This window comes from Puma concolor, chromosome A1, assembly GCF_028749965.1.
Source record: "Puma concolor isolate L17-30 chromosome A1, mPumCon1.1.hap2, whole genome shotgun sequence".
In the NCBI taxonomy this organism is placed as follows: Eukaryota; Metazoa; Chordata; class Mammalia; order Carnivora; family Felidae; genus Puma; species Puma concolor.
In genome coordinates, this window is record NC_141667.1 from 50861821 (window position 1) to 50881003 (window position 19183).

Consider the following 19183-nt stretch of genomic DNA (forward strand, 5'->3'; position numbering starts at 1 on the left):
ATTATTCATGGATCCAATTGTGATATTTGTTTCAACAATAGTAAATTCACTTGCCTCTGATTATACAATAAGTAAATAACTCTTTTCTTCATGACAAGGAGAACTTTTATGCACAAAATTATTTTTAGCCCAATTCTCCTTATTATCCTGTTGTAAGAAAAGTTCTAGATATGAAAGCCAGGGAAGAAAGGAAAATGAAAATAACTTTCCAAAACTGGACAGCCAATATTGTGAAAAGAGAAAACAATTTTCAGGTTAAAAAAAAAAGAAAAAAAAAACATGTAAGTGCTTCTTCAAGGAATACTCGAGTCCTTATTCGTAGGCAATCTTCCTGGGCCTGGAAAATCATAAAGTCAAATATGAGCAAGTCTAGTGGAAAATCTGTGATGTTAATCTTGGCTGGAGTCGTATTTTTAACAGGCCTTGAATGCGTGTGCCGGATTATCCAGATGGCCATACAGGAATCGGCCTGATAGGATTAAACCTTTATGCTGAACTCTGCTCCATCTGTTCGCCAAGGTTTGCCTTTCCTTATCTGAATATGAATTTTTAGCCTCCTTGTGTCTGGGACCCGGACTAAACTCAACATTAAAAACGTATCTGTGTGCAGATAATTTAACATTTCATTAGTTAGTCTCAGTTGATATCAGCTTGGTCTTTTCCTAGAAAACATTTTTACAAAGAATTTTCCCAAGAAGGAATTTAAAACCATGTAGGATCTTTTGTCATCGTTGTTAAAGGGTTTTGTCTTTTTCTTCCTATTGAATTCTAGGACTCATTCAATGCACTGTCAAAATAGGGGTTTACACTAATGTTTGCCCATAAAGACAGAAAAGGAAGACTTGGTATCCTCTCTGCAGAAACTGACTACGAGAAGAGATGAGATATCCTTCCGACTGGATGAATGATCCAAGCAGAATATATTCATGTATGGGATTTTTTTTTCCATTACAAGAGGATTGGTATTAGTCATCATTTGATAAAATTAGCTACAACAGCGATTTCTATCATTTTCACTAGGTTTTCTATGTTTTAAGATGGCTTTTTTAGGGGATGGGGTTTGTAATTCAGAGCTTCATCTTGAATGAAACAGACTATTTTGTCCTCCTGTGCATACATCCCCAGAAGAAGTGAAGTTACTTATTTTTCAGCTGGAAAAGTTGACTGGGCAAGTCTCAGGACAGAGGTCAGTGAGTAACCAATAAGCCAGAGCTCTGATAGATGGTTCTGGGGTTTCCAACCCTGTGACAAAGGAAAAGGGAGGGCTGTGACTGCTGGGCTCAGCGAAGCAAACAGCATGCAAATGAATGAATAAGTTGCATAAAAGAAGGATCTTTTAGCATCCTACTTTGTGGCTGGTTTAGGCAATGTGATCGTTAGATGTGCTCAATGTAGATTTGTGATGGAAACGCAAGAGACTGCAACCTTTGGAGCCTGAGTCCTAAGAATGTAAGATCCTTCTAGCAGTCTAGGAGGGCAGGGATCCACCAGCTTTCCATAATCCCCTTGGTAACACTGGATCTTGGCTCTATGCCATCATGTATTGCAGGGGCCAGCAGCTCATCAAAAATTTCAGGCTTTTCCACACACAGGTCTAGTTATTATGTTTGCACAGTACCCTTAACTGGACAGCCAGAGGAAGAGAGCAGTGAAACCTTGCATTCGAGCTTAAGATGACTTACATATATTGGTCCAAATGTACATATAACATCTTATAAAACATACGTCTTTGGCATATGTTTTTGACAAGAATTGTAGTCAACTGATAAGGGGGGGGGTTCCTTTCAGGAGGTAGGTGATCCTAAGTGATGAAGCTCACTATAAGTAATCTCTTGTAAAATGAACACTCACACACACAGCCCTGGTATCCTCCACATTTTGTTGTAAGCAAGGACAGGATGTTCAATGTCATTACTGAAATCTGCTTTGCCCAATATGGTAGTCACTAGCCATATGCTACTATTGAAATTTAATTTTTAATTAGCTAAAATTCAATAAAAATAGAAAATTATTTTCTTGGTCATACTAACCACATTTCAAGTGGTCAATAGCTACATGTGACTAGTGACTATCACATCAGACAGCACAGAGATAGAACATTTCCATCATCACAGAAAGTTCTATTGGACAGCGTTGATCTAAGGATCAAATTTAAATAACTGACCCTGTAACTGATAAAGAACAATCAGAGTTACATACATATGAGGTGCCATCCATATACCAGGAACTGTGCTAGAAATAATTAATCTCTACCCCCTTCAACAATGACCACAAAATCAAATGCTCACAGGACCAGGCAGAAAGGTAAGTAAATCAAATGGGCTAGGGACAACACAATAGGAAAGGTGGGGTTTGTGGCTAAACTGTAGAATGTATACCCCACCCAAAAGGGACACAACTTCTCAGTTTGACCTAAGTGCTCCATTTGAAAATGTAGGTCCAACATTACCAGCTCTTCTGAATATAAAAAGAATTTGCAAATCTGGATTTTTAGGTAAACTCTCTTTATTTTCAATTGTAAAACAACAAATACATAGTTTCTTAAAGCACCATGCAAACCAAACCTAAAAATGGCTTAGAGCTAGATTCAGTCCATGATCTGATCCACCAGCATATAAATTCTGTATTTTTGGAGGACCAAGAATCACCTTTCAGTTATTAATTTCTGCAACTACACAACTAATACTGCCACTGACTCATCAAACAATAAACACAAACCACCACCAATGCCAATTCTGCTTCTGATTGCTAAAGGCCTCTCCCATAACAACATAAAAGTCCCCAGCTAGCCTTCCTCTGCTATGTAGAAGATTTTCTATAAGCAGTTTGAGAGACGAGCTCCCTGCTCCTGAAGGATTTCTATTGTCATCATGCAAGACAGCATAGATAGTGACTTTTTAAAGAAACGGTGTTTTGAATGTGAGCAGCATCTCAAAATCAACCTTGCCCAACCTTTAGTAATGCACAATTCCTGCTCTGTGCTTTTCAGAATAGTAATGCTTATATTTCTCCACACGACCAAGGCTGCTACTGCTAACGTATTTGACTGAATTTTTATTATTGAGAGCCTTATCATTTTGAGCCAGTTTCCTCTCCTCCCTGACACATTCAGTGACGCTGCACTCCAGTGTTTGTTATAGCACAGATGTTTCCGTGGTGATGATCAATGACGTCACAAGCACCGGAATGTGTATCATCAAATGTATCCAGACAGAAGAGTAAAGTAGAGTGGGAACTCCACTTCCATTTGAACTCCATGTTGACTGACTCAACTTCCTCAAAAATTACTCTTTGGGGTCTGGGCTGTTCAATCTGGACTGCAAAAAGCAAACATACTTGCCTGTTTGTAATTCACTTCTACTATCAGGTTATTAATTATGTGCTAAATCTCGTCTACATACCAAAACCCAGATTAACCTTCCTCAGATGCCAGCTTTCGAAATGTTACTGCTGTGCTCAAAAGCTTTCTGTTGTTTCTCCTTACCCTATGGGATCAAGTCCACCCTCCTGAGTCTGGCCAGTTCTCCCCTTCCAACCTCATTCTCCATCTCTCCCAAACTGGAAGCAGGACTTGGCAGCGGTTGGGACCAATGGCTTTGGATTCAGGAGGCCTCAGCTCACATTACAGCTTAAACACTTACCAGCTTGGGTAAATTACTTTTCTCAAGCCTCAGTTTCTATCACTTTAGTTGGGGATGACAGTTATAAGAGAACTCACCTCATGAGGTTGTTGTGAGGTTTAAATAAGCTAATCCACGTGTACAGAGCTCTGCACAGAGTAAGCAATAAATAAATGTGAGACAGAATGAAAAAGATGAGGAGTTGCAGAAGAAGGAATGTAAAGAAAAAGAAAATGAAGATGATCATGACAGGCCCTCCGAATTCACGGTTTCCAAACATGCTTTGCATCATTCCACCATTTCTTTTTCAGGAAGGTTTTACCCAAACAGTACTGTTTCATAAAGGCTGGTCTTCTGCATGAAGCTGTTTCTTCCTATCCCAGGCTACAAAATACTAACTGTTTAGTAAACTTCTTATGTCTTTTCCATTCATTCATCACTAACTACACTTTTCCTTGAACTTTTATCCTGGTGTCTATGTTTGTATATGTAAACCTGGGATGGCATATATGTATGCAAATCAACCTAACAGTCAATATATCCCTTGCAAGCAGGGACCTCATTCACTCACAAACTAGATACATAGTATTCTGCACTTAACCAATGCCTGACAATTAACTAGCATTGTTAAGCCTTCAAAGGGTTTGCCCATCTCAATTATTCTTAGTATCAACCCTGAGTAGCAGGCAAGCAGATGTTATTCTAAATTATACTTTACAAATGAGGTAACTGAATTTAAGAGACTCACTTGAACTTGAAACTTTGAGAGTCCACATTGGTAGATAAAGTCAAATATTTAAAACACCCCAACTACCTTTCAATTTTGGTATTTATCTGAAATTTCTGCTCAGTTTGGCTAAAGCATTCACTTCAACCATGTAAATACTACAGCCAAAGTCCCATAAAATCTTAGTTGTGCAATTCCTATTCCCAAGATAGAGTGTAGATATTTATTAACTTTACAGAATATTACTACTCTATTTCCAAGCAAAGTTATTTTCCCCCTAAGACTCAGCCCCACATATGAATTATAGTAAAATCTCTCTCTACCTTCTTCTATTTCCAAGTTCAAAAAATGGCATCCTAATATAATACCACAGGTGCCAATTTAAACACAGGAACACTGGAAATATTCCAGTTTCTAGGCTTAGAAGCTTTTCTATTGTTACAAGTTGGGCTGCTAAACACACAGTCAGAGTTTGGACATAAGATATAACTGTAGCAGCACTTTAAGAACTTACATTTTTAAATGTAGAGCAAGTCCCCTTAAGTTTCATTTTCAATCTGGACATTATCCATCTCAATGGTGTTCATTATAGAATTTTTCACATACAAAGAAAATAATAAAAGTTTACTGGTTAAATACGTTATCCTAAAACAGTACCTTAATAACATTTTCCCCAACTTTTTTTTTTCTTTCTTTTGAGCAACATTGATTGAATTCCACAGGCTTTAGCTAACCAAATCAAGAAGAGTTTCTAGGATTCTGCCAAAGTTGAAAGGTAGAAGAATCTGATGTCTGACTTTATTTTTTGTTGCACATACTAGTTACTAGAAGGCACAGCTGGTTTGATGATTCAGCCAGAAGATTTTAGCAAAGAATGACCAAAACTCTATTTTCCTTCTCCACTAAGAAATGATAAAATACTGGGGCGCCTGGGTGGCTCAGTCATTTGAGCGTCTGACTTTGGCTCAGGTCATGATCTCACGGTTTGTGAGTCCAAGCCCCGTGTCAGGCTCTGTGCTGACAGCTCAGAGCCTGGAGCCTGCTTCAGATTCTGTGTCTCCCTCTCTCTCTGCCCCTACCCCATTCACACTCTGTCTCTCTCTGTCTCTTAAAAAATGAATAAACATAAAAAAAAAAAAAAGAAATGATAAAATACCTGGGAACTGCTGGGACACAGTCCCCTCATCCACAGTCCTAGACATAATATACCTAAAAACATCTGCCTCGGGCTCTGCACAAAGTAGGGGTTCAGTATCTGTTGGCTTCCCACCTGTGCTCAAAAAGAAGACAAAGAATAATAAAGAATTAAACTTCTCAATGTGTGCCAACCACATTAATTTTAACCATTCTTCCAAATAACAGCCAAAGTCTATTGCTATTTTTTATTGGTTACATATGCCTGTCTCTTGAAATTTTTCTTACTTTGCCCCGAAGACAATGAGAGAAACTTGAGAAGAAGCCCCAAATCTGACATTGTCTGTGCCTCTATTCCCTGCATTCTCCTGCTGCATGTTTCCCCAGAACTACGGGTGAAAAATGTGGGTTTGAACAACTGGTGTCCTACTGATTGCAACTGTCAATTACATAAGCCAGCAACATAGCAGCATATGTTCACATATAAAATATTGATTAATTTCACAGATTGGGATAAAAATATATTAGTACTTGGGTTTCACTTTCATGCTTAGTGGTCAGATAAGTATTCATCCAATTCAGATCTATTTCTGCACCCTGTGGGCTCCAGAGTGTTACTTTTGTGTTTCACTTTTCTTTTCCTTCTCTGGTTACCGTCTGGTTTCCCATGTCGGTGCCTCTACTATGACTGACCAGCATACGTTTAAGCAGGACTTTAATTACTAGGTCATCTCCCAGCCAACTTGCCCAAGGCAGACTGGCAGAAAAGTCCTACAATCCACGTCTCAGACTCTTTCTTGCTCCTCTCCAGGTAAATCTCTTTTTTCTGAAGATGCTAAAATCATGCTGATGGCATCATATTCATCTGATAAGGATGATGTTCACCTAATTTCTATAAAGTTTCATTTCTGTCCACTGAGTATTTCAAGTTGCAGGGCTGGCACAAGGAGATTAAGATGGGGTGCCTGATAGCGTGACGTGATACCAGGATTTTTTATCTTAACCCAGAAAAGCACCTTCCCATATATCACTGCACATGCCAACTAACATACCCTGGGGATTTAGCACAGATCTGGCTTTTCAATTTGCCTTTGAGTAACGTTGTGAATTTGCTTCAATTGAAGCAGGAATTATATTACATGATCAAATAGCAGGAGAATTTCTCTCCACCTCTGAAGTCCAATGTGAGGAGATTAGCATTGACTAAACAGTGGGAAAGAGCAGTGGTGATGACCGCCTTATGTCAGCTACTTGGAGGTCCAAATGCTACAGATGCAAAAACCTAACTCTTTTTCTGTTTGGCCACAACCAAATGTTTGAAGGATGGCCTCAGTTTCCCTTGTTTGCTAAATGGGAAGAATAATAGCAGTGCCCTCCTATGGTGATTAAGAGTATTAAAAAAGAGATGATACAAAGGGCTGAGCACTGAACCTGACAGGTAATAAATGCTCAAAGGCTGGTATCATAACAGCAAAATCATCATCACTCAAAAAAGTGGTCTAAAATCTAGCATTTACTTGGGCAAAGAGTTCTGGTAGCCTGTTAACTCGTTAGGAAAATGCATTGGACCCATATCTCCAAGTCAAAGAGAAACCAACCTATAAGAAATTTTCAAATTTATTTTTTCAAAAATGGATCTCTGAGCTAACTCACCTTCCCTATTAGCCCTCTCCCAAGCTTCTAATATTGTGCCTCCACATGGTATTTTGGACATGCTTCCCCTCTGCCAAAAATGCTCTCTCTTCTTTGCTTGACAAAATGCTACTCATTCGTGTTTTAAATTTTAAGTGTCCTTCTCTTTGTCACACTTGGCTGAATCCCCTTGTTTAAACCTCTCTTAGCAGTTTGTATTTCTCTTTTATAGTGCGTACTATCATTGCAATTTAAGTAATTCTAAATTAATTATTTTTTGTAATTATTGGCTTAACATAGACACACACACACACACACACACACACACTCACACACAACTATATACCTCAAAAGGCTGCCCCTGTCTTGTTCACCTCTGCATCCCTAATGTCTAATACAATAGGCAGTCAGTCAGTAAACATATGTTAAATAGATGAATGACTGAATGCCTGAATGAAGGAGAAAATGAACAAAAGAAGAATCATCAGGGTCATTAAGATATTAAGGAACAAAACAGAATAGTTTAAAAGTTGAAAACTCTTTCAGTCATTATTAACAATCGCCACTACATCAACATAGAACTTCCTAAATGGGTAAGCAGCAGCTCCTTGGAATCTGTTTTCCTAATTTTCCTAAGCTGATCTGGCCCCCCGGTCCTGCAGCAGGCACTCTATGCTCATGGGGGCTAAAATTAGCACCAGTAAGCTCCCCCTACAGTGGGCTCTAATCATGCAAAGGCCCAGGTGGATCTTGCTGACAGATGTTAAGGTTAGAAGGAAGGGTAGCAGCCAGATGAGAAAACAGAGCCACCCCGTTCCGGAGGTACCAGCACTTCCTGTCTTTAGGCCTGGCTGGTTCCTGCCTACCCAGCCCCTCCCCCATGCATCAGTTTCAACACAGTTGCTGCTCTTTCTGTCATTTGAACTCAAATTCTATCTCGGAAATTGATGGGCGATTCTGCCCCTGACAACACAATGTCAGCTTTGCTCAGTGTCCAGCTGGTTCCGTATATATTATCATAATGTGCTGCCTGGGTGGACCCTGGCTGATTCTCTCCCTTGCCTCAAATCCTCCTTTCCACACTAATTTCTGCCCTCTGACATGTAGACACCACTTGTTTAAAAATAAAAACAGAGTTAACAGCTTGGGAAACATTTTGATTTTCAAAATCCTACAAGGACATTGAATCTATTCTAATGGTAAATTGAACTAAAAAGTTTTCTTTAAAAAAAATTTTTTTTTGATTCTTAAAAAAATTATGTTTCCCAGGGTCCTACTCTGTTTCCTGATGACTTGAAAGAATTATTACTTCCCCAACGCTTAAGCCCTCTAAAACAGTTTCCCAAACTTCAGTCCTGATTTTTGCTCCATACTAATACCACTTACACTATGACCTACTTAATATTAATTAATTGATCTAGCTGCTATTTTTGTCTAGATTGACTTTCTTTTTTTTTAATTCAGTCTTGCCCTGAGCTGTAATAGCTAAGATCACAACTTTGGAGTGCTGTATTTCTGTTTGTTTGTTTGCTTGCTTGCTTATGCATCAAGATAGACCTGCAACTATTTAGAAAAAAAAATTTTTTTAATGTTTTCTCCCCATCACCTAAAATCATCTCACATACTGCATGGGAAACCTAATCTAAAAGCTCACTGCTAACCATCAAGTGGATTCAACACTACTGTCTCAGCTGAAGAAATTCAGAGAGAAGAACGTCATCAGGTGAGAACGACCTAGCGGTTGTGTATGCTACACTCTGGGCTTTTCCAGGCCTCCTGGAACCCACTGCTGATCTCTTAGAGAAATGCTCAAGGTGAAGAGAAGTTGGCCTTGGATCTATCCTGTAAAATGACCATCACCTTGGTATTGGTGGCCACTCACCAGGGAAGTGTATGTGTAACACCTTAGGAGATAGGAGACCTCTCACAGAAATAGCTGGATTCAAATAACAAATCATCGGGACTTGAAGGAAGCTACCAAACTCCCCCTTTAATTGATGTGGAAACTGAGATCCAAAGAAATCAAAATACATATTTGAGATCACGTAGCAAGGTTGAAAGGTAGAGGCAGGCTCTATTTTTGTTTCTGAATGCGCAACTGAAAATGTTCAAACAAAAATGTTTCAAACCCACTCCTGGCCACTGACCCTAAATATCTCATCTTAATGAGATTGATGACAGATTACAAACGCTTTCATTTGCATGTTCATATCCCTTGAATCCTCTGATACTCTCAAGTCAGAGAAGGTCCTATGACAAGTAAGCAGAAAGAGGCCCTTAGTTTGGAATAATCAGTCATGCAAATAAGCACAACTGGAATTATGATGATTTTGTATCCAAACATAAGATAAAACAATTAGGTTTACAAAAGTTCTGTCATTTCGGTCCAACATATAAGCAGCAAGCACCACTCCCTGCCTCCCACCATGCTCTTCCCTACACTCCGGGCTTATTAAAATAAGTTAGATGTGGCTCACTCATTTATTAGGTCATTCAAAATACCAAATACTGGACATCTCCCAAAGTTGATAGGTTTGTCAAGAAATTCATATAAGAAAACAGCCTCCCCAAATCTATATCATGTTCCCATGTTATTTGCTGCATGAGGTTTAGCAGCCCTTCAGTCCCCTAACAAGGAGGCTGTTAGTATCCCAACAGCCTTTTAATTCACAGTCTCACAGTATTCCTCTGGACTCCTTTTTCTCTACCTTGTATACATGCCAGGAAGCCCATATGGTCAACAAATGATTTCTACAGAGATGAGTTAGAACATCCTTACAAATAAATAAAATATTACCAGTCTCCTTCTTATCTTGCCAACCCCATAGAAAACATACTAGTCATCAAACAAAATCAGCATTTTTTTTATTTGACTAGCAGAATGTGGAATAGCCATGGAAAAAAAATAGGTTATTACTGAAGGAAAATAAGCTATAAGGTAAACATACACAGTATGCCATTAAGAAAAAGAAGAAGATATTCTCTGAGTTAACTTTTGAAAGGTCTATTTAAGATACCAGCATAATTGCCTTCCTTGTACTGAGAAAAAGAACAGTGGAATAAGAGATGGAAAGAATTTTAGCATTATATACAGAGCAAGTAGTTGAAAGTACAGACTCCAAAGTCAGGCTTTCTGGGTTTGAACTCTAGATATACTACTTATATGCTGTGCAACTCTGGGCAAATAACTTAGCCTCTCTTTAATCTCAGTTTCCTCATCTTTACGAGGGGTGCCTCTTACTGTGTGCCTGGCATAGTAAGGACTCACTGAGGGTTACTGTCATTATTCTTAGTACTATTATTATGCAGAGGCTATGTGGTTAGGCAGACCAGGGGTCAAGTCTCAGGTCCGATTCTAATTAGTTTTGTGGCATTGGGCAAGTTACTGACCCTCTCTAAACCCTAGTTTTCTCATCTATAAAATGAGAATAGTAATTGTTATAGTTCATCAGATTTGTTGGAGGACTTGATAAGTCAAATAATTACCACAGTACTGGCACAGAGTAAATGTTCCATAAGTGTTAGCTGATAATAGCAAATAACAACAGCAATAATAATAATAATAATACACATTGCCACTTGGCCTGGTCACCACTAAGCAGGGGAGCAAAGTCTCAGCATTATTTCTCCTTTCTCATTAGTGCCATGGGTAGTGTCAGATTCAACTAAGAATAACACAGATCACCTGCTTGGCAGTGACCTGTGGCTCCTGAAGACTCTTTCATCTGCCTGACCCCGAGCTTGCTGGCTATCAAGTCCCCAACGTTAGGATTTCTGGCGTTACCCACTTTATGGATTACTCTGGATATACACTGAAAAACCAGTCTCCACTTAACATCTTCATTCATTATCTTGACTTCTTGCCACGTAATTTTTTATTGCGAGGGAGGACAAAAGGCTACTTCCCCACTGCTCAAAGAAAAAGGCCTGATTTGATGCTTGAAAATCTGGGGCCTATGAGCTCTATTCTATGACACATCTGGATATTCTTAGCCCTAATGTTTGTCCATTCATCTTTCTTTTTCAAGTAGGAAAATCAATTGATAAGATGTAATGTGCCACTCTAAGTAACAAAGCATGACATCAATATTTATCTACAGTAACCTGGACCCTTCACCAAAATGCTTTTCCCTCAGTGGGCCTGACTGGAGTTCTTCACCAAAACCAGTCATATGAAGGGCCACTGTCTAAGTGTAAAGCTCTGTCTGCATCTTTCATACCTGGCCCTCATGTTTTGAAAGTGCATTTCTGTCAGGAAGCTAGAGAGATGTATCTTTCATGATCTTTGGAATCCCAGAGAGACCCCTGCAAGCTGATAGCAACCTGAACTGTAAAGGCATCAGGAGTAAACTCCAAGTCCTCCAATGTCTTGTGTAACCCAATGACTATAAAGCTGTGTGCCCCCTGAATTCACACTTGCCTGCCAGCATACTGTGGGTAAAGAGCACCAAATAGATTTTGACAGAAACTATCTATGTGAATGTGAGAAGATTACATCCCCTGCTAGGTCTCAGTTTCCTTATCTGGAAAATGACAGGATGCACTGGATGACCTTTTATACGTCAGTGGCCCTTCACTTGGCATGAGCTGTCACTCACCCATTGACCACAGTGGGAGAGGAAGAGAGAAATTTGGGATAGTATGCCTTCTCTTCATTGTTTAGTTTATTTTCACTCATTCAATTTTAGTTTGGTGGGGTTAGACAAATAATATACATTTCATAGCCAAGTAACACAGCAGCCCTCCCTTCTGAAGGTCTTAAAAAAGCCTCTGTAAGTTCAACAGTAGTCAATAGGTAAATTCTTTCTAAGCTACTTATGCAAAAAGCAAATCGATAAGCCAAAACCATCTGGAAAAAGAACTCTCAAAATGTTTGACTTTCTTCCTATTTTGAACACTTGCACTATTGATAAAATGAGGAGTGATCAGGGGGACGGCTCCCAGGCACAGCCAACTCCCTGGTGAGCTTCCAAGGGCCGGCAGGGAAGAGCAAAGTTATAAGCAACTCAGAGTGATCTTGCCCTGGGCTTTCATGACACACTAGGAGTCCATGTAATTGAAAATGAGTTCATCAAAGCCCTGCTTGGCCCCCCACACCATTTCACAATTGCCAACAACCACGGCCTGAGTGTCTCATGTGGGCCTGCATAATCTGGCCCTTAGCAGCCACCGTGGCCTCATCTCCTGCCATCCTCCCAGTGACAGGGAGCAACAGGAGTCATCCCAGTCTCCTCTAGGTTCCCTGAACTCACCTAAGCAAAATAGCCTGTGTACACGCTGTCCCCTCTTCCTGGAAATTTGTTTCTGTCCCTTTTACCTCGTGAAAACTTACTCAGCTCTTTCTTAGGTTTCGGCAAAAATGTGATATTCTCAAAGAAGCTTCCCTGACACCTCACTTCCCCCCACCCCACTCCTGTTATGGTCCCCCTTTTTATGCATAGCTCTCATGGGCTGGTTGCAAATTGTTTTAAATATCTTCCTTCTCTATTTACATTAGAAATTCTGTGGAGACAGGGCCTGTATCTGCCTTGTGCTACTGTATCTCAGCATGGTGTCTGTCACGTACTGGATGCTTAGAATGAATGAACGGAGAAGGAATGATTTGAAGTCGCAGTAAGCTGAGACCTCATTTCTTGGCTGGAGATCCAAAGAAAGTGCTATACCGGAAACATCCAGTGGATTTCTTTGTTCTCCTGAGGTCCTGTTTCTCCAAAGGCACCTCCAGACAAGGAGAGGCATGTGTCAACAGTTTCAGTTCAGAGCACCAAAAATTGTGCATGCTAAAAGGTCTAGAGATGACCCAACTCAGCTCTCATTGAATGCATACCAAACTGAGGCCACAGAAGCAAAGTACCTGCCCAGAGTCATACAGCTAGTTCATGACAGAGTCAGGTCCGGAATCCAGCTCTTCCCTCAGACAGCCCAATCCTCCCTCTGTTAGATCCGGCTGATATTTACTAGCCACTTCTTAGGGCCTCATTACACAGAAGGCAGAAGAGGGGGCCTCTCCTTTCTGTTGGAAGCTCCATGCTGTCTCTCAATTTGGAGTAATCTTCCCAAGCCTGAATCATCTTTCTCCACATGTCCATAAAACAACAAATTTAAGTGCAGCTGGGCACAGGGAGTCAATGGGGTTGGATACCCAGGGGCAACCAACAGAAGCAAAAACTGCTTCTGTCTGGAGCAAAAGGATTAAAGAAGGTCAAATGCTAAAGAGCAAGAATAACACCATATTGTCAGGGACAGCTGGAAAGGGAAACTACAATGGAGAGGTCAGAACTAACTGGTGGTGGGGAAAATCTGATTCTACTTCTCTAACGCTGTAATTACAGCAAAGAGATGGGCCCAGTGATTCTATTACCACTCTCTATTCTATAAAGTGTTTTTAGTTTGACCAAACCCTACTTTTGTTTAGGTTTGTTTTATGCTGGGATCCTGGCACATTTATACTTCATGTCTTTATCTGTAGAATTACTTTAAAGGGAAATTTAATTCATTTGTATCTCATGCCTACAAAACCTAAATTTCAACTGTTTTGCAATTTTAAAAAGCATGGGTATTTAAAATCATCTATATTTGAGCCAAGAAACTAAGTAGGATCTTAGGTTAGAACTCATTAACATTAAAGTGTTCACCTTCTAAAAACTCTTTATTAATAGGTTTACTGATTTTTCAAATACATATGATAACTATACAAATTCATACCGATTTAAAAAAAAAAAAACCTAACTATGCAAAACACCAGTTGGGGCCTTAAAATAACCAGAAAGGTGCCTAACTGATGATCAGCTGAGCTCTCTGACCTGCTCAGATTTCACAGTGATCACAGAGAAGGCATGTCCTCCAACCATACAAAAAGGGGAGAGAATAGAGGCAAAGAGAAGGGAGGAAGGGATAAAAACACATGCACGCCAAAAAAAAAAAAAAAAAAAAAAAAAAGTCCCCTAAAAAAAATGAGCATTTAAACTGCTTGTCAGAAGGCTTTCTGACAAAGCCACTAGAGTGTATTCACAGGCATTTGCATAAATGCTGCCGGTGAGTTCACCATAGCTGCTAGCGCTAATGGTACATAAAGTAATTTAGTCACTTCTCCCGGCATTCTGTGTCAGAATGATGAGCACCGGCACTTTGCCTTGTTGCATATTAGATCATTAGATAATAAAGTGTTAGCGCATGCAAGCTGACAGGGTCTCTGCACTATAGCTTTGTGAGGGCACCGCATTTTGCCATGGGGGAAAGAATAGAGAAACTGATGCCACAACTGGCCTTAAGTTCAAGTAAACACAACCTGAAACTCAAGAGAACAATAATGACAGTATCAACACTCCCTAAGCCTTTAAAGATCCCCAGCATACAGTCCCCAGGAATTTGCCCAAATGAAGGGAAGACAGGGCAGACACATAAGCTAGGGTTGTACATTACCATGGGTGGCAAGAATTCTTCATCTTTGGCCCCAAGTCTATGCTTTTTCAAAAACTGAAACCCTGAGAGTAGCCACCTTCTGAAGCTACCTCTCTCCACAGCATACATCTTCCATAAAGCTACTGCTTAAAGACGAAAACTCACTAGTCTAAACTCTCCCATAAATATTCAGCCAAAGAAAATCTCAGTATTTATGAATGAAGAAAAAAATGAGGGAGAGCAATTACCATGAGCTACAGCGTGCCAGGATTCACTCTCTTTGGACCATGAAAAATTCTGTGAAATAAATTTGCCTTTGTGAACTCTCCTACTTGAAATCCAGGGGCAGTTATTTGAGAAGGGAGGTTTGGAAGTCCATGGGTCACACAGGGAGGACTGCATGAATGTAAAGCATGGTCTCTATTTCTACTTATATGCAGAAACATGAGCTACGAAAGGGAACTTTCCTCCAACTGTCTGACAAGCAGGATATAAATAGAGATGTGCAGAGTTGCTCAAAATAATTCAGGCTACCTGTAAATGAGATGGTAAAAAGCCCAGAATGAGGAAAAATGAAGGCTCCTACAGGTCATCTAAAAGGTGAAAATAGCCAGCAGTCTCACTGTGTAGAGGCTGTCTGAGGTGGGGATGAAGGAAGGATTGGAGCAGCCAAGGAGTAGGGGTTTGGTTCTGGAAGTTTTAAACAGGACAGTTTCAAACAGGATTTTTCAATGGTAAGATAAAGTATTACCATACCCCCAAATCAACATGCATTAGCATTTAGGTCCACTCCCACACATCCCCAATGAAAGAGCCCAATAGTCATCCTTTGCTGAGTAGATATTTATGTATCAGTTTGAAGTGTCTAAATGAGTGGGTGGTTATGTGTGGTTGGTTGATTCATTCTGCAGAGAAGCAGATTTCCATGTTATTGTCATTACAAAGAACTTCAAGGTGTCTACCCTTTTATTCTTCTGGAGAGAAATAATGTAAGGCTTTGGTGAGAGCTAGGCCCCCTAGCTGAAGAAGACAGGACATGGCCACATCCCCACTGTTGGTTAACCATTTATTAACAAGTGAAATGTCATCATTTTCATGAACAATATGTTAATAATAACACAGCCACTCGTAGACTGGTAAATTGGAGCCGAAGAATAAAATATTGCCTTTAAAACTTAGAATAATATGATATTCCAATTGAAATATTAATATGTATACCTAGAAGCAAGGATATTTGAGCTGGGATGAAGCCTAGAGACATTTTGATCTAGAGATCTCAAACTGTTAGTCTATGGCTCTATTCCTCCTAAGTGGCATTTCCCCCTTCTTCCCTTCTAGGTTTAAAAATTTTATAATTAGTTACCAACAATTAAAAATCAGGAGTTTTTGTTCTTGCCACACTAGAACATCTGGCCCCACTGGGCCCTCAGTCCCCTTGGCCACAACTCTCTGTGGGACAATAGAGCATACACTTGCCCTTCTTCTGCAGTCTCCACCCAGCCCACTTCCCCTATGTACATGACCTGCCCCCACTCAAGGCACACAGTTTTTTTACCCCTACAGTTTTTTTACCCCTACAGATCATCACCTTCATTTTACCAAGAAGAAAACTAAGGATCCCCAAAAGTAAGGTGACTTGTTCAAGGTCACGTAAAGGTCAGAGGTGAAACTAAAAATTGAATTTACGTCGAGTCTTTCCTCCACATCACAATACAAAATAATGTTCTTGACCTCCATGTTCTAGAAGCGTCTTTCCTAGCAGGTTGTTTCTGTAGGTTTGTGTTCCCTGCCCCCCCCCCCACCCCTCACCAAGTAGAGGGATGATTTGCAATTTGCATGGTGTCATGTGGTCTGTCACTGACTTCCCAAGGCCAGGAATGGGAGCTGGGTGTAGTCTGCACTTGGAGCACATTTTGAAACTATGAACCCATGACTGGTAGATTTCAAAGTGATAGTCAAGTCTGTCCTTGGACAGGGCAGTAACCATTGTAACTAACCAGCCACAGTCAAAAACAAGACTTCAGTTTTTAAGCCACTGCTCTCCAAATTGTGCCCAGTGAGTATATACCTAGTTTTTCCTCTTCCTTTCCTCTAAATACTTCTAGTAATACAATGCCTTAAGTGACTCCAAGGGTATTAAAAAGGCAATATTACTATAAAGTGAGGATCAGAATAATTTCAAGTACAGGAATGGAACTAGGAATGTAATCATGAGCAGGTATTTCAAATGGCCTTCTGCAAAAAAGTAATATCCATCCATCTCAGCACTAATGAAACCATAAAGAAGCAGCTTTTGAAAGATGATGGTTTACTTTAAAAAGACTGTAAAACTGGTGAAGAATCCCTTCTAAAAGTGTTACATCTGGCTAATTAATAAAAAGTAGTTTGTATATTCCTTAAGTGCAGGAAAAAAAAAAAAACAGGCAAAAATAATGATAGTGGTATTTTTATTAAATTAGAATGCTGGCAGGGAAGGGGGTTTTCTACCTTATGAATTATATCATGGACGGCTCATGGCCCTTGGAAAAATCAGACAATCAGGTGGTAATTTGTGCAGTAGTGTTTTTAAAAGAATCCTGCTGACCTAGCAAACTAGAAAGTGAAGTAGAGAAATGGGTTTAGAGTTTAACTTGAAGAAGATAAGAGACATTCTAGCATAGTGATTGGTATTGAGTAGAGTCTCAATCATTGTTTCCTGGATGGATGGTTGGATGGATGGATGTATAAATGATGAATAGATGGATGGGTGGATGGAGGATGGATAGATGGATGGATGAGCAGACAAAGGAAGAATACATTACATATACGTGTAGTACAGAAACATTCAGATGTACATTCATTCTAGCCCGTGGTTCCTTTGAATGGTATTCACTTTCCTTGATTCAAGTTTTTATCTGGTTTCCTCTAGTCCTCTCAAAGCTACCACTGATTAGCCACAAATTCAAGACAAATGTGATTTCACCTAAACAAAGTCCACCTACAGAAAGCAGGCTCTATTATGTGCTGATGAGGGGAAGATTATGCACGAGGCACAAGAGGGACATTTAGTTTGGGCTTCAAATTCAGAAAATGCCTCTGACCTAGATTTTGGACATTATCTCCAAATGAGGTTCAATATGAAGTTACAGAGGTACACCAGCAGGATTGTAAAGATGGTGGAGTTCATTAAACAACCAAGTCAGTTATAAACCCAAAATGTATCACAATATTTATGACCTTCCTTTGGCCTTCCTTTATTTTTCAGTCAAGTGGGAGCTGGAAATAAAGCAGTGGTCCAGGTCTCCCTGGAGACCCAGGTCTCTCTCAACCTGAAGGAAAGATGCATCAGCCATTTCCAGGGTAGAGAGATGTGCAACAAGAAAGGCTGGGCCTCCAAGATGTCTTCCTGTCTTTCAATACTTAGTATCAATAACGTTCAATAGAACATTTGAAATTCGAAACAGAGTAGAAAATGTGGTGGAGTTGGAAGAAAGAAACCAAATAGATTCACAGTTAAAGTAGCAATGCCAACCAATGAAAATGATTTGCCTACCATGTTCCAGATAAGAGGGCGTACCTTCCGAGGGGTCAAGCCTCCGAGCCCTCCGCCCATGCTTAGAGTTATTATGGACAAACATGTTATCAGAGACTGCCAGGACATGGCCATCCACATTGACTGTCGTAGACACCACGACCTGGAGACAGAAGAGAGAAATGAATGAACATTTTAATATAAAAGCATGGAGGGTAATAAACTCAAGTTAAATAAATAACAGCTGGGAGCTGAAGAAAATTGCATAGCTATTTCACATAATAACTGGTGCTTATGCTGTACAAGTCTAACAAGAGGAGCTATTGATGAGTGGGTCTTTGGCATGGAACGCTTTTGATGCAGTTTTAAGTAAAATTGCACAGTTTATAGTTATACAGCAGAAGGTACACTGTTAACCATAATTTTAACAAGAGGATCTTTATTAGCATATTTTTTTTACACAACGGTGGTTGTGTTTCACCTAAATTACCCTTCAGTTTAGACACTGAAGCAGATATCACAGTTGATCATGCAAATAAAAATCTTTTGAATCTTTAAAATATTCCCCCCCCCCCTCCCCCCCACTGTGTCAGGGTTAAGAGGATAGAGAAATGAAAAAGAGAGGTTTCAGTGAGACCTGGGATGCAGCTTTCCCTCCTGGGCGTCTTTCTGGTGTTTCTTGTACTTTTTTCTTCCCACATTACTTCGATTAATCAGACCAAACTTCCTTCCCCCTCCCCCACCCTCACCCCCATTACCACCAACAGCACAATCCCTCCCCAAAAGATCATTGGTAATGAAGGGTCTTAGATCTGTGTTTCGAAGCCAAAAACAAGCAAACAAAACACAACAAAACAAAACAAGAAAAAGAAATGGTGCCTTTGGCCCAAGATGTAATTCAGGTACCCTGGCCATGTCATAACTGACTCTGAACCCAGTTTGCCAGAAGGGACACAGGCAAAGGTGTTTTCTCGGAGAACTTTGACTAAAACAATGAGAAAAAAATGACCTACACTTCTCCTTATATTAAATGGGGAAGAGGATTAAAACTGAAACCCACAGAGATATGTTTATTCATGCGACCTCTTACAACCAAATATAATAATTGTCTGTAATTGCAGCTTCAGCTCCCACCTCATGCTTTGACATGGGAAACAG

At 40.0% G+C, this 19183-nt stretch overlaps 1 protein-coding gene across 12 annotated transcripts in view; it reads right to left on the bottom strand.

Annotated features, from left to right (window-relative positions):
- EBF1 (EBF transcription factor 1) overlaps positions 1-19183 on the bottom strand; it is a 389133-nt gene that overhangs the window by 109255 nt on the left and 260695 nt on the right. For 7 of the 12 annotated variants that reach the window (XM_086704975.1, XM_086704793.1, XM_086704902.1 and 4 more), the window contains exon 8: positions 18047-18188. In XM_086704975.1, coding sequence (XP_086561101.1) covers positions 18047-18188 — 142 coding nt within the window. The remainder of the gene's footprint in view (positions 1-18046; positions 18189-19183) is intronic. The other 5 variants (XM_086705112.1, XM_086704851.1, XM_086705046.1 and 2 more) reach the window with 1 other exon arrangement.